At 45.0% G+C, this 15,642-nt stretch overlaps 1 protein-coding gene across 1 annotated transcript; it reads left to right on the forward strand.

The window, feature by feature from the left end:
- The first annotated feature begins 330 nt into the window (after window positions 1–330).
- Window positions 331–14,805, forward strand: RPL5 (ribosomal protein L5). Its single transcript, XM_068102358.2, has 8 exons — window positions 331–1,159; window positions 1,408–1,477; window positions 5,724–5,839; window positions 13,405–13,539; window positions 13,726–13,928; window positions 14,069–14,246; window positions 14,362–14,450; window positions 14,617–14,805. Exons 1-8 carry the CDS (start codon window positions 1,157–1,159, stop codon window positions 14,711–14,713), a joined length of 891 nt encoding a protein of 296 aa, XP_067958459.1. The 5' UTR covers window positions 331–1,156; the 3' UTR covers window positions 14,714–14,805.
- Window positions 14,806–15,642: the final 837 nt, after the last annotated feature.

A 15,642-nucleotide genomic window follows, 5' to 3' on the forward strand; every position in this document is an offset into this window, starting at 1 on the left:
ACGGCTGGTTGGATTTGGACAAACTAAACGCAGTTTTGTAGGGAAGAACCGTGCGCGAACGTCGATACCAAATTTGAAAAAAACAATTGTTGACGCGCATGGTCAAAATCGATGCGCGCGCTGAACAGAACCCGGAAATATATTTTTCTCGGCCTTAATATACAGACTATGCTTTTTTCAGCAAGTAATTCACAATCTCCACTCACCCATAGGGTGGCCACTCTGCTATTATTATTGAAACGTGAATTTTATATTTTTATTGTCATTCGGACTTTTCATCCCAATTCTTCAAGATCTACAAACATGCAAACCTTCCTCCCCCCCATGCGTACAATGGTAGGGTCCATAGATAGGCTTGGCAGGGGGTTCCTCCTGATTCCCAATTTATTTCAATATTTACCCCTCTTCCTCGTTCTCTGTATCCGCTGCGAACACAACTAATTATTTTGGGAAAGTTGTCACTAGAGGAGCGAGTAAAACTGAAAACGGTGGCTTGGACAGCATTTGCTAGAGTACAACGACGTCATTGCTTCCCTGGAGACCGCCATGTTGTTGAGCGGTCCCGAGGACCCCGTTCCGTTGGAGTGCTTGATCGAGCATTTTGAATCAAGCAAGACGCTGAGCGAGCGATAGCCAGCCGCTTGCTAACGGAACACACCCCTAGTGTTGGTGTAGCACATACCTGATGGCGATGGGCCGAATGGCCTCCTTTTGCATCAGTTCCTTATTATTTGTTACAAGCAAAACGACCATAGATTGGTAACCATTGCGCAGGCTTGATGGGCGTAATGGACTCCTCCTGCGTTTAAGTTCCTTGGAAGTTAATTCAACAAAATTAAAAGGCACAAAACAATTGTGCAGGTTCGATTGTCAAGCACGGCAGTAGGGTGGTGTGTTTGATAATAAAGCGGTGTATTAGTATGCATTGGTACTTGAGTTGTCGTTTTTTGTGAAATATATTTTTAAATACTGCTTCTTATAGGATTTAAGTTGCTTGACAAAACAACGTGTTTAAAAATAAGCCTTATAATCTCATACTCCAAACCGATCCAAGCAAAACGCGCATGCGCAGTACAGTACCTCATCCTTTCCCGTCGACCCTTGCAAGAGGACAAGGCCGCGTTTGCTGAGTTAGGCGTCCTGACGTTACTTTAACATGGTAAGTTTCATCTATTCGGAAGAAATCATCACGATTTAAGTTTTGTGGGAAGTGGTGGGTTTTCTTCCATCCCATTCTGGCCGTTGTGATGTCCGTTTTACTTGTGGATTGCTGTGGATTCGGTCGCTTCACTTATGCCCCATGGCGACGTGTCAAGCTTGCTCGCTCTTACCTTCAGTACCTTTGCCTACGCGCTTGTGCTATGTTGACTCGAAAGTGAGATGAGCTTGCACTCCTCGTTCCCGTAGGGTTTCGTGAAGGTAGTGAAGAACAGGGCTTACTTCAGGCGCTACCAGGTCAAGTTCAAACGTCGCCGCGGTGAGTATATTACATCCTGCCTGCGTTGATGGGTTTTGTGTCAACATGGCGTAATGGGCGCGCAGTGATCATGGTGGGATGCAATGAGGGAATCGACATGGTAATGGTCGGAGACGTGTGCAGTTCCAGGTGAAGACTATTCAGTATTCCATGTGAAGAGATGAGGTGAAGAGATGAGCCTCGTAGTTGCGAGGGGATCCTCGTGATTGGTTTGAATACTGTGGCACTTGCTTGACTTGAGTTGTATTTTACTTTTAGAAACTAGCAACGGTACCTTACTAGCAACGGAATTTACTAGCAACGGTACCCTACTAGCAACTGAACTAGTAGTAGTAACGGAATTTACTAGCAACAGTACCCTACTAGCAACTAGTAACGGAATTTACTCGCAACGGTACCCCACTACACTAGCAACTAGCAACGGAATTTACTAGCAACGGTACCCTACTAGCAACCAGTAACGGAATTTACTCGCAACGGTACCCCACTACACTAGCAACTAGCAACGGAATTTACTAGCAACGGTACCCTACTAGCAACTAGTAACGGAATTTACTAGCAACGGTACCCTACTAGCGACTAGCAGCGGGATTTACCAGCAACGGTACCCTACTAGCAACCAGCAACGGTACCCTACTACTACGAGCAACTAGTAATGGAATTTACTAGCAACGGTACCCTACGAGCAACTAGCAGCGGGATTTACTAGCAACGGTACCCTACGAGCAACTAGCAACGGAATTTACTAGCAACGGTACCCTACGAGCAACTAGCAACGGAATTTACGAGCAACGGTACCCTACTAGCAACTAGCAACAGAATTTACTAGCAACGGTACCCTACTACTACGAGCAACTAGTAACGGAATTTACTAGCAACGGTACCCTACTAGCAACTAGCAGCGGGATTTACTAGCAACGGTACCCTACTAGCAACTAACTAACAACGGAATTTACTAGCAACAGTACCCTACTAGCAACTAGCAACGGAATGTATTAGCAACGGTACCCTACTAGCAACTAGTAACGGAATTTACTAGCAACGGTACCCTACTAGCAACTAGCCGTGGGATTTACTAGCAACTAGCAACGGTACCCTACTAGCAACTAGTAATGGAATTTACTAGCAACAGTACCCTACTAGCAACTAGTAACGGAATTTACTCGCAACGGTACCCTACTAGCAACTAGCAACGGAATTTACTAGCAACAGTACCCTACTAGCAACTAGTAACGGAATTTACTAGCAACAGTACCCTACTAGTAACGGAATTTACTCGCAACGGTACCCCACTAGCAACTAGCAATGGAATTTACTCGCAACGGTACCCCACTAGCAACGAGTAACGGAATTTACTAGCAACGGTACGCAACTAGCAACGGTACCCTACTAGCAACTAGTAACGGAATTTACTAGCAATGGTACCCTATGAGCAACTAGCAACGGAATTTACTAGCAACGGTACCCTACTAGCAACTAGCAACGGAATTTACTAGCAACGGTACCCTACAAGCAACTAGCAATGGAATTTACGAGCAACGGTACCCTACTAGCAACTAGCAACAGTACCCTACTAGCAACTAGCAACGGAATTTACTAGCAACGGTACCCTACTAGCAACTAGCAACAGTACCCTACCAGCAACTAGCAATGGAATTTACTAGCAACGGAATTTACTGGCAACAGTACCCAACTAGCAACGGAATTTACTAGCAACGGTACCCTACTAGCAACTAGCAACGGAATGTACTAGCAACGGTACCCTACTAGCAACTAGCAATGGAATTTACTAGCAACGGTACCCTACTAGCAACTAGCAACAGTACCCTACCAGCAACTAGCAATGGAATTTACTAGCAACGGTACCCTACTAGCAACTAGCAACGGAATTTACTAGCAACGGTACCCTACTAGCAACTAGCAACAGTACCCTACCAGCAACTAGCAATGGAATTTACTAGCAACGGTACCCTACTAGCAACTAGCAACGGAATTTACTGGCAACAGTACCCAACTAACAACGGAATTTACTAGCAACGGTACCCTACTAGCAACTCGCAACGGAATTTACTAGCAACATCACCATACTAGCAACTATCAATGGAATTTACTAGCAACGTCACCCTACTAGCAACTAGCAACGGAATTTACTAGCAAAGGTACCAGCCCTACGGGCGGGGCTTCAATTGGGAAATCCAAATGAAAAGGCAAAATATCAGAAATTGAAGGTTTTTTATTTTTATTTTGGAACGATTCATATAAACATCCGTTAAATCATATCACACACAAATCATCAAAATCTAAACAGTATTTGTAGAATTTCAACAAAAGCCACATCACTGTTCATATCGGTAAATATTTCATCGTGTGTGGAAAAACTGGAAAATTGGAAAAAAAATTGGAAAAACAATATACCCTATTTTACTCCAGGGGGTCCCATGATTACCCACCCAAAATTTTGTTGCGATCAGTTCAGCCGTTTTTGTGGTACCTGGGAACAGACAGACAGATGGACGGACGGACAGACAGATATTTGGTGAATTATAGTAAGATATATTGTAGTACAATACAATGTGATGTTGCTGGTACCCAGATTGCGCCAGGAAGTGACACCACTTCCCCCAAGCTAAGTGGTGGGTTGTCTTGTTTATGCATCTGTCCATGTGTGGCTAACCCCCGCTCTAGTAGGGAAAATGGCCTTTAAAATGCATGTTTATGCATCTGTCCATGTGTGGCAACTCCATAAAAATATTATTTATATATTTACCTCCACCACCGAAGGTGGATGGAGGTTATGTTTTCACCCCTGTCTGTCTGTTTCGGTTTGTTTGTTTGTCTGTCTTTGAACAAAATATCTCAAAAAGTTGTGGACGGATTCGGACGAAATTTGGCAGAGAGGTAGCGTATGTGACAAGGACGAAATGATTTGATTTTGGTGAAGATCCGGATTTGGATGAAATTTGGCAGAGAGGTAGCATAGGTGACAAGGACGAAATTATTAGATTTTGGTGAAGATCCAGATCCGGCTAGTAGAATTTTAAAAGGGATTCTTCAGCATTGACTGATAGGGCCAAAAACTATAAATAGCAGGATATCTCAAAAAGTTGTGGATCGATTTGGATGAAACTTTGTGGAGAGGTTGGGTGTGTGACATGGAAGACTTGCTTCGATTTTGGTGAAGATCTGAATATGTTCTCGGATACGAGAATTATTTAATTTCTTAAGTGGTTCTTCACCATTGAGAGATCGGGTGAAAAGCGATATATAACATATTTCAAAAAGTTGTGGACGAGTTCTGACTAAACTTGGGGGATGAGTTGGTTCAGTGATGAGAACAAGCCGATTAGATTTTGGTTCAGGTCTGAATCCAGATCCGGCTTATCAGTGGGATAGAAAACTTACTGTTCAGCCTGGCGGAGGAATGAGCTCTACCGAGTTCCATTCTAGTACTTTCTGTGGTTCCGACATTTGTCCTGTTTACACAATTGGACAACTTGCTTGTACACATATTGTGGAATTTGTTTACACCACTATCTGACACGCACTTGAGCTGGCCCTGATTATCAATATCTAGATCTTGTGCAACTATATTGAGATAACGTGGCAAAAAGGTATGGACTTCTAGTCGCCGTGGAACAATGAAAAATATTATTTGAGTTTATTGTGCAGTCAGACATGATCAAGTCGTTCATTCTGTTGAGGTCGTTCCCATTTCTGGTTAAAGCCTGTCTGAAATTCATGAGATTTTCTGCTCTATCTGAAGGCTTGTTTCTGTCGATCACATCAATTGTTGCAAAATATTTGTGTTCGGGTGATGTATGGTCTGCCCATACTCTGTCCGCCACCCTTATCCGCCCTATCCATCCTAAGAAATAATCCTTATTAGGTTCAAGTCTATTTTAAAAAATTGCACTTTAAGGTCAAGAACACAAATACGTTTAAGGTCAATAACACAAAAGTTCATATTTGTGTTCTTGACCTTCAAGTGCAATTTTTTTTGTGTGGATAATCAGGGTCAGCTCGAGTGCTGGTCAGATGGTGGTGTAAACAAATTCCACAACACAAGGCTTTTATATATTTCATGGTAAATGATGTTAATGTAAAAGCCGTAACATTAACCGTTTTTGTATTCCTTGCTCTTAGACGCGTGGCTCCGTGTAATGTGCAAACCTTTCCCTCTGTTTTTATTTTTGGGTGCCCATTGATGTTGTTCATTTGTTTTGGTATACTTTTGCGTGCTGTGCAGAGGGCAAGACTGATTACTATGCACGCAAACGCCTCGTCATACAGGACAAGAACAAGTACAACACACCCAAGTACCGCCTTATTGTACGAATTACAAACAAAGACATCATCTGTCAGGTGGGTTGACGTGCGCTTTCGCTCCGGAGCAGTCATCGATGATTGCCCATGTTCTACTGCCGTCATTTGCTTTATATGCACCGGATTTCAAAGACTCGTGTTTGTAAAATATGAGAGCTGTAAATCGATCGCTCTCCTGAATATATTTTTAGCGAGAGTGATTGCATTTGCTCAAGTAAACTGAAGGGTGCTGACGTGTCCCACGTCACCGCTTCGCCATTGCACTTCAGCATGCGTAAGCCATGTGGATTCTCTACCTCTGTGGGAAAATTAGTTTGTAAATCGAAAGTACCCACGATATAAATGGCTGGTGGCTCATGCCTAGAGGAAATGGAAAAGGAGGACTTTCTGTACAATTTCCACAAGCTTCCAGTGGTGAACGTGGGAGCGTAACTCATTGGGATCTCCCACGATGAATCTGAGTCTATGGGCCTAACTATCATTTTGCCATCACTGACTGGTCTGTGGTCTGTCTTCTTCCACCTTCTTTCTGGTATTGCACCCTCTGCCCTCTCCGTGCTTTGTCCCCCACCCCAGGAATATGGTCCACCAGCAACCTGCTTTTGGTGAACTCCCAAAATCCAGGATCGCTGCTCACCTCCACTCATTCGTTCCTTTTTTCCCCCACCATGTCCCCCACCTCCCTCCATCCACATTCTCTTCAATCTCATAGCTACCTCCTGATGCTGTTCTCCAACATCTCAGATCATCCCCCATCAAAAAAAATTCTTTTCTTTTCTTGCTTCTATATATCTTGTCTACCGCTTGCATTTTTCCTTACCATTCATCGTTATCCCATCCCTAGTTTGTCCGTCCCTCAGTTCTGCTGTTGGCATTTCCTCTTCTCTTTCTGTTAGTTACTGTTTTGTTGCGTCCTGATGGGTTCTGTGGTCTAGATCTTCCACGAGTCTTGACTCAACAAAAAAATAATGGTGCGTCGTCTCGTTCCTTGACAACGCGTGGTTTTTTGCTGCCATTTTCCGAGATTTGCCATTTCAAATTACCTTTGATCATTCTCCAAGTTTCACATTGCTCCGTGTACGGGGAAAAACAAAAACGTACAAATTAAGCTGTGAATGCAACTGCATTGACCTTCCCAGTAATTTCCCAAAGGTAGCCACGGCCTGAGTTTTATTGTTATTATTGTCCATATTTGTTTGGGAATTGTATGATATTTCACAGGAAATATGAACTGAAGGTAAATTGAGATGGTTGCCCTTTTGTCCTAAGCTGTCTCCATTTTTATGCTCCTGACTAAGTTGCTGGAGGCATTATGTTTTCGGGTTGTCTGCCGACTTTCTGTGATAGATTTTCGTTACCACAAAAACTTAACAACGGCTGAAGGGATCAAAGTCAAACTTGGTACAGGTATATATAATGATGAAAATATGAACTGATTAGATTTTTGGTCCAAGAGTTCAAAGGTCAGAGGTTATGTTAGGTAAAATCCTGTTACTGTGATAACTTGAAGATTGGGGGTCACGTCTCTTCAAAGCTGTCCATGCGTGCACGCTTTCGAAGTCAAGTAATTTTTCACAATTGTGTTTTTGTTGAAACTGTATCTTTCTTTCGGTGTGTGTACCTATTGGTTGTCTTTAATAGGATTCCTCGGTGTTGGTTTTTCATACCTGTGTACAGAATCGTCGGTTAGTTTGTGTCGCGTATTCTGAGGCCTAGTGTAGTAGGCTACCGTGTCCGACTTTGGCTTGAGGCTTTGTTTTTGTCTCAGCGGTTCTTCGATTGCGCTGCAATTACTTTCGGTCTCTGTTTTTCCCGGTCTTTTCACCCCATACTTCCTTGTTTTAAAATCTCAACTCAAAAAAAAAAACCAAAACATATTTCCTTCTCTGTTCTTATCCGTTTGTTCGGTCTTATTTGTTCGTTCGTTCTTCGACCACGTTGTTCGTGATCACGTTGTTAAAAAAATGTTTAAACTGTCCCCTGAAGAACTGTATTCTGTCGTATACTATAACACCTTTTTCTTCTTATTCTATAAAAGGATGCTTTCGACTTGCTCACCAAATCTATTCATTCCAAAAAAAAATTCCATCTCCAACAGTGCCTCTTTCATACATTCCCTAAACTCTCCAGCACTCCACCCATCCTTCAGCGTCCTCAAACGTATTTTTCACTCGAAGGTCTCAAGAAACCCATTTTGCAATAAATGTTCGTTTACCATTAGTCGTACACTTTTCAAAATCCAATCTCACCCCTCCCCTCCAAATCTTCCCCATCACCCCTCCCCTCCAAATCTACCCCCTCGCCCCTCCCCTCAAAATCTTCCCTATCACCCCTCCCCTCCAAATCTACCCCCTTGCCCCATCCCTCCAAATCTTCCCCATCACCCATCTCTTTCAAATCTTCCCCCTTGCCCCTCCCCTCCAAATCTTCCCCATCACCCATCCCTTTCAAATCTCCCCCCTTGCCCCTTCCCTCCAAAACTCCCTCCACGCCCCTCCCCTCCGAGACTCTCCCTCGCTCCTCCCCTCCAAGACTCCCCTCTCACCCCTCCTCCTCAAAGCGTCCTCCCCACTTCTTCCCCCTTCCAACTTTCACCTTCATCTCCCTCAACCTTTTGCCTCACTCTTCCCCCTCCTCAAATAACACCTCATGCGCCTCACCCAATCACCATCAAACCTTTTGTCCGCCCCATTCTTCCCTTTCTCCAAGCTATTCTGAAATCTCTGACACACCTTCAACAGCTCTCCCTACCTCTTCCTCCTCTTCCATATCTTACCCTACCCCCCCCCCCCCCCCCCCGTTCTGTATCCGATGCCCCCCCTTCCTCTTCTTTAACAGTATGAATCTCAAACATCCGGGGCCTTCGCTCAAACTTGACTGATCTCTCCATACAGGTTGCTTCTGTCAAACCAGACGTGATCTGCTTAACATAAACTTTCCTCCTTCATGATGTCTCTGATGCCTTGGTATCTCTCCCAGGTTACTCCCTCCTCCGGTATGATAGACCTGAGCCTCGTCCTGGAGGTGGGGTTGCTATCTTTATAAAAAAAAAACTCTTCCTCACTCGCCCTGCACTGCCCTCTCTCCACCTCACCCCCAGGAATACCTTTGGCTACGGCTTCCCCTTCACTCCCACCTTTTGTTCATATGTGTGTTGTACCGTCCACCAAACAGTGATGACTCCATCTACATCTCCCTGTCTAATAATATGGACCAACTTCTATCAACCTCTCCCAACTCTCTCTTCCTCATATGTGGTGATTTAAATTGTCACCATGCCAGTTGGCTGGGTGTGGGTACCTCTCTCACCAGCCATGGCTCTTCAGCAAAGGACTTCTGTGACTCACTGGGACTGACACAATCTGTCAATTTCCCGACCCGGATCTCAATCAACGGAGCATCTTCTCTTCTGGACTTGGTTATGACTAACTTCCCTGAAAATGTATGCTGCTCTTTGTCTGCTCCAATCGGCTCATCTGATCATGTGCTTGTTAAAGTGGACATCTCTCTGACCATGCTCAGAGAGCCTCCTCAGCATCTAAGAGGCTGGCATTTCATTCAGGCCAACTGGCACGGTCTTCAAGCAGCCATCAATAATCTGGACTGGTCTTCCATCTCTACCGCCTCTGACATCAACTCATCCTGGGAATTCTTCCAAAGTAAATTGCTCTCTCTCATGCACAGATTTATCCCATCTCGTCTTCAGTTGTCATACCCTTTCTCCCGTCCATGGTACAGGGAATCTTGTGGTGAGGCTATTGCCCAGAAACAAGTTGCTGTCGTCTCTTGGAAAGCAAATCCAACGGAAGGAAATCTCATTTCCTTTCACAAAGCCCGAAAAGTGTGTGTCCACCCTCAGGAGAGCCAGGAAACAATATCTCTCCGTTCTCAGGACCGAACTCTCTTATCTGTCTCCCTCTTCCAAATCCTGGTGGCGTCTGGTCAAATCTGTTTCTGTTGTTTGTTCCCCCTCCATCCCCTCCCTCACCTCAAACGGCTGTCTCCGCACGTGAAAAAGCTGAATGCCTCAACTCTGTGTTTGCCTCTAAATCTTGTGTCCCAAACCCATCCCTCTCTGTACCCACCGTACCCAGTCGTACCCAGCTGCTCCTGGACTCGGTGTCCTTTCCTCCTGACAAGGTGGAAAAGTTTCTGTCAAACCTCGACTCTGATTCTGCAACTGGACCTGACGGCATCAGCCCACGGGTCCTAAAATCCTGTTCTTCCGCTCTTTCACTCCCTCTCTCTGTTCTCTTCACCCTCTCTTTTGCTCAAGGTCATCTGCCATCTGCTTGGAAATCTGCCAACATCACCGCTTTGCACCAAAGAGGTGCAAAAACAGATCCCAGCAACTACAGACCAATCAGCAGATCCCAGCAACTACAGACCAATCAGCCTTCTCCCAATTATCAGCAAAGTCATGGAATCCATCATTGCTTCAGATATGAAATCTTTCCTCTTCTCCAATGGCTTGATCTCTGATCATCAATTTGCTTTCAGACCTGGTCACTCTACTCTGGACATGCTGCTTCTGCTTTCTCAACAATGGATGGAGGTCCTCAATGCCAAACAGGAAATTAGAGCTGTCTCCCTTGACATATCACGTGCCTTCGATACGGTCTGGCACCCCGCTCTGCTCACCAAACTCTCCTATTGGTATCCATGGAAATCTCCACGCATGGCTGGCGGACGTCCTCTCTAGTCGTAGTCAACGTGTGGCCCTGAATGGGTTTCTCTCATCTCTTCTTCCTGTTCAGCCTGGAGTTCCCCAAGGCAGTGTTCTGGGCCCTGTGCTTCTTCTGGTCTTCATCAATGATCTCTCTGACTCTCTTGAAAATCCCCTCTATCTCTTTGCTGATGACTCCACTCCGTCGCTCCATTCTTCATCCCTCAGATCGGCAGTCTGCAGCCTCCTCACTCTCTGCAGACCTGGACAAAATCACAGACTGGGCAAACAAGTGGAACATGTCTTTCAATCCTGACAAATCTCATACTCTTACGATGTCTCTCCGAAAAGACCGACTGGACAACCCTCCCATCCACTTTCTGAATAATCCTCTCCAAGAAGTTCTGTCACTCAAGCTTTTGGGTCTCACTATCTGCCATGATCTTTCCTGGGAAAACAACATTTCAAATCTGGCCTCCAAAGCCAGTCGCCGACTGGGCATCCACCATCGTGCGAAGTCCTTCCTTGGCACACCTGAGCTCCTCACCACATACAAGGCTTTCATCCGCAGCTCAATGGAATACTGCTCTCCCCTCTGGCCTGGTGCTCCTGCCTCACACCTAGCTCGTCTTCACGCTGTTGAAACCAAAGCATTCAGAATCATTGGAATCTCCCGCGATGAAGCTAACTCCAAGGGCCTCTCACTCACTCACCCCAGGCAGGTTGGTGGTCTTTCCGTCTTCTACCGACTCCTCTCTGGCCTTGCCCCCCCAGCTCTCTCTGGGCTCTGTTCCCGCAAATATTCCTACAGGTCGCACAAGATCTGCCTGCAACCCTCTTATGGTTAAACTGCCAAAATCAAGACTCTCTGCTCACCCTCACTCCTTCATTCCTCTTTTCTCCCGCCTCTGGAACAAACTCCCTCACTCTCTTCAATCCTACTCCACCCTCCAGGTCTTTAAAACAGCTGTTCACCACCATCTCTTATCTTCCCCCATCCAAAACCTAGGTCTTTACTACCCCCGCTAATTTCACCCCAATTCCACTTTTTTGAAATACCAACTTCTGTCCTGGAAGTCCTTGGTGTCCTTGTGTTTTATACTTCTCCCCCCTCCCACGCCTCCTCCCCCCAAGCCCTCTCCACACATCTCCCTGCTCTCAAATGTTGTGTTTGTGTGCTTCCCCTTCTCTCCCCATCTTGTCTTCGCTCCCTCTTTTAATATATTTTGTTTGTCTGGTTGATTTGTTTGTGAAGTAAATGTTAGCTCTTTCACGAGCCTCGATTCAGTATACAAAAAAAAAAAAAAAAAAATTGTGATCTCGTGATGGGATTTTCACCAAACTTTAAATGAGTATTGTTACATTTACGGGGGTCGGTAAGAGAATACCGTAGGAAAGGTAGGATTGGATAGAAATAGTATGAACCATGTGACGTGTAGGAGCATTTTGATTTAATAAGTAAGGAAAAAGTAGCTTATGGTTGTGTTTAAATGTGCATCATACGAGGGGTGATGCCGTGTTAATTTGTGGTAGGCATTAAAGATAATTACCCCTGTTCGTAATACCCTCTGTGGCCATCCCTAACATTTGTAACATCAGCAGGCCAAGCTATTCACACTCCAATGCACACATAAGGCAAAGGCCTGCCCAGGAGAGGCGAGGCTACAATGGTTTGATGGGCGGGGGACTGGACCGCCAGGCCACGCCCCCAACCCGAGTTATGCAGCCCGATGACATGGGCGGAGCGAACAAGAAGCTTGGTGATTCTGGCTTTGGCAGTGTGACCGTGAGGATGCTCATTGTCTCAGGTGTGCTGGTGTGCTGCAGGACGTGTTCGTGCTCCCTTTCCGAAAGAGGAGGATTGTTTTTACCTCTCACGCCAAAGATTGTGAAGCGGTGGACGGAGGAGAAGAGAATGAGGCCATGTTCCCTGATCGCCTCATTCACGGGCGCTGGCGACACCTTCGACGCGCGGCTTTTTGCCGCCATTTTCTGAGTTCCGTAGCTTCGGGCTTCAACTGTTGACTTACCACGGGATCCATTTGGGGCAGTTGAGTGCCGGAGCGTGATTTTTATTTTCTTACCTCACCCTGTGTGTGTTTTCATGTCTGTATGGAGGATCCTCGCCTTAGCATTTTTACCTCATCATTTATTTTTTTTATTCCCATCCCGCACCTTAATTGTTGTAAATAATTATTGTTACATTTTTGTTGTATTGTTCTTGGTGGGTTTCGGAATAAACCTGTGTGTTTGCAAGAATAAACACTTCGTGGTTCTTCAGTCCCGAAAGCATCAATAACCGCAAAAATTGGAGATCGCCTTTGGAGTTAAAGCTGGTTTGGTTCATCCGTCCAAGGCTTGGTGGTAACCAGCCGCGGACAAGACTATACTATACTAATTGCGTATACACTGTCCAAACAAAGGGAGGGTTTGTTCCACGGGTCCCTGCTAGTGCTTTCTGAAAGCGGTATGGGTGTGTGCACATTTGATTAGTGTCCGAATTAGCTTTTTGATGAATTTTGAATGTAAAATATTCACCAAATTTTACTTTTATTAGTACAGTATTTGGCAAATTATAATTTAAACCCTGGTTTCCCACAAGTTGAACTCTCCTTTCAGTTGCTTCGGTCATGTGTCGATCTTTTCCTTGCCTTTGGATTGCATGAGTAAATAGATGCCTCCTTTCAGACCTTGGTTTGAGGGAATTATCTGAATTTAGGAGAGTGAGATTGTTGCAAGGATAAAAAAGAATCAAAAATCGCACCCGTGTCCAAGAAACGAGCAAAACCAAAAACCCTTTAGAATTAAACACTGTGGGTTAGAAAGGTTCTTCTTTTTCATTTTTGACGGATGGATGGAAGGACATAACCAAATATTGCAGTGGCTTCACCGCTTAAAAATGTTTGACTGATTTGTTTGTTCTTCCTGTGTCCACCAGCTGGCGTACGCCAAGATTGAGGGTGACGTCATTGTGTGCGCTTCCTATTCGCACGAACTGCCAAAATATGGCATTCCAGTGGGGCTGACCAACTACGCAGCTGCCTATTGTAGCGGTCTGCTGGTTGCACGCAGGGTAAGGTGTGACTTAGTAATTCCAAATGGAAAAAGTGTGTGATGTGGATGCTAAATTTGTACCTACAGTGTAGGGAATATTTCTTCGTTTGTTTTTAATTGTTTGCTTCCGCAGTACTTCCCTCTCTCCCACTCACTTGACTTTTAATTGGTATTTGCCCTCCTCTCCCCCATTTTTGTACTCCAGGTGTTGCGGAAGTTTGGGATAGACCGTGTGTATGAGGGTCAGCCTGAGGTCACTGGGGATGAATTCAATGTGGAGAGTGTAGAACGTGGACCAGGTGCATTCACATGCTATCTGGACACTGGGCTGGCCAGAACGACCACAGGCAACAAAGTGTTTGGCGTTTTAAAGGGAGCGGTGGATGGAGGGCTGTCCATTCCACACAGGTGAGGGACCTAAGAATCCTGTATTGCTGCAAATTTAGTATAAACTTGATGCTGGCCCTCCAGCTTAAACCCTGTAGTGACTGTCTTTCTGTTGTCCTTTCTTTCTGTTGTCCTTTCTTTCTGTTGTCCTTTCTTTCCAGCACGCGCCGATTCCCTGGATACGATTCCGAAAGCAAGGAGTTTAATCCTGATATACATCGCCAGCACATATTTGGGACGAACATCAGTAATTACATGAAACAATTGCTCGAGGATGACGAAGATTTGTACAAAAAACAGTTTTCGCGCTACATCAAACATGCCATTACTCCTGACATGGTTTGTTTGTTTGTTTTTTGTTTCCTGGAGTTACTTTTGTGCAGTATTTGGATGACCAGTGATGTCAAAATCCAGGTTTCATGGGGGTAATGGTTTTGTTTTGCTTCCCCTTAAGCTGGAGTCCATGTATGAGAATGCACATGCCCGGATAAGGAAGAACCCAATTCGTAAGAAGAAGCCCAAGTGGACCGGCAAATGCAAGAGGTACGTTGTCGATGGTGATAGATTATGCCGCTGCTGCTGTCACGTCATCATCCGCATGGTTATAAGCAGGGAGAGTTGGGCTTGTGGAAGCGGAGTGGAGATTGACAATGCAAGGTTTGTACATCTCGTCCCTGTTTACAAACGCATTTTATCTTTGTTCGTGTAGATGGAACCGTGCCAAGTTGTCTCTAGCTCAGCGGAATGATCGTGTGGCCCAGAAGAAGGCCAGCTACCTGCGCGCCAAACAACAACAAGCTACATAATAACGTCAGGCTAAAAGCTGTTTTCAAAACGATCAACCTGACGAGTACTGTGTAAAAGCTGCCGTGAATTTGCAATAAAAGATCTGCACAGATTTGAAGCTATCTTTGCTCATTCAGATTTCCACAATCTCCTCCCCCCTTGTTTTTGAATCACCTTTTTATTTTGCCTTTGTTCTTTGGTCTTTCCTTGTGTATTAAGATGTTTAATATTATCTCTATTGAACTCCACCTATGTCCAAAGTGAAATATCCACTCCACCATAAAAAGCGAACACGTGATTGTTGCGATTTATTTATATAACGGAGGGCAGATGAGGTTCAAGCCGCTGACGGATAAATGCTGAATAATTGCATGTTCATGTCATGTGACCTCGGCACGTCATGCTGCATTTGGTGAATGTTTTCACATCGGGATCCAATGTAGAAGTAGCAATGTCAATACGGAGTATGACCACCTGCGGCAGCAATCACTGCATCGCAACGTCGTCACATTGACCATATGAGCACTCGAATCTGATCCAAGGGATGGCATACCATACCGGAATAGGCTCATGGAGGGTCTGTGGTTGTGCTTGGCAAGGTTCAATGTGGCGTTCATTGGTATTGGAGATTTTCAATTGGATTCGCATCTGGTGAGATGGCAGGCCAAAGTGTCATGACATGAACGCAGGTATTGTCAACATTTCCTCGTTCAAATGGCCCAATGAGCAGGAGCATTATTGGACATAAATATGATTCCTGGACCATGTGGTTGAAGGGGGTAGGCACCATGTGATGCTGCAATATCTCAATGTATCGATCTGCCATCAGATTGCCATGTATACGGATCAAGTTGATGTGAAAGGTTTCAGCAATACCAGCCAACACCATGACACTTCCATGTTTCTCCTTGAAAGGCATGATGGCTATGGACGTGTCAACAGAAGATGC

Source organism: Myxine glutinosa, chromosome 3 (assembly GCF_964187855.1).
Source record: "Myxine glutinosa chromosome 3, kmMyxGlut1.1, whole genome shotgun sequence".
NCBI lineage: Eukaryota > Metazoa > Chordata > Myxini > Myxiniformes > Myxinidae > Myxine > Myxine glutinosa.

What these genes read in the sequence shown, in the direction of transcription:
- RPL5 (XM_068102358.2), top strand. An exon ending in ACAAAGACATCATCTGTCAG is followed by an intron (nt 5,840 to 13,404) that starts GTGGGTTGACGT and finishes TGTGTCCACCAG; the next exon opens with CTGGCGTACGCCAAGATTGA. An exon ending in GTCTGCTGGTTGCACGCAGG is followed by an intron (nt 13,540 to 13,725) that starts GTAAGGTGTGAC and finishes TTTGTACTCCAG; the next exon opens with GTGTTGCGGAAGTTTGGGAT.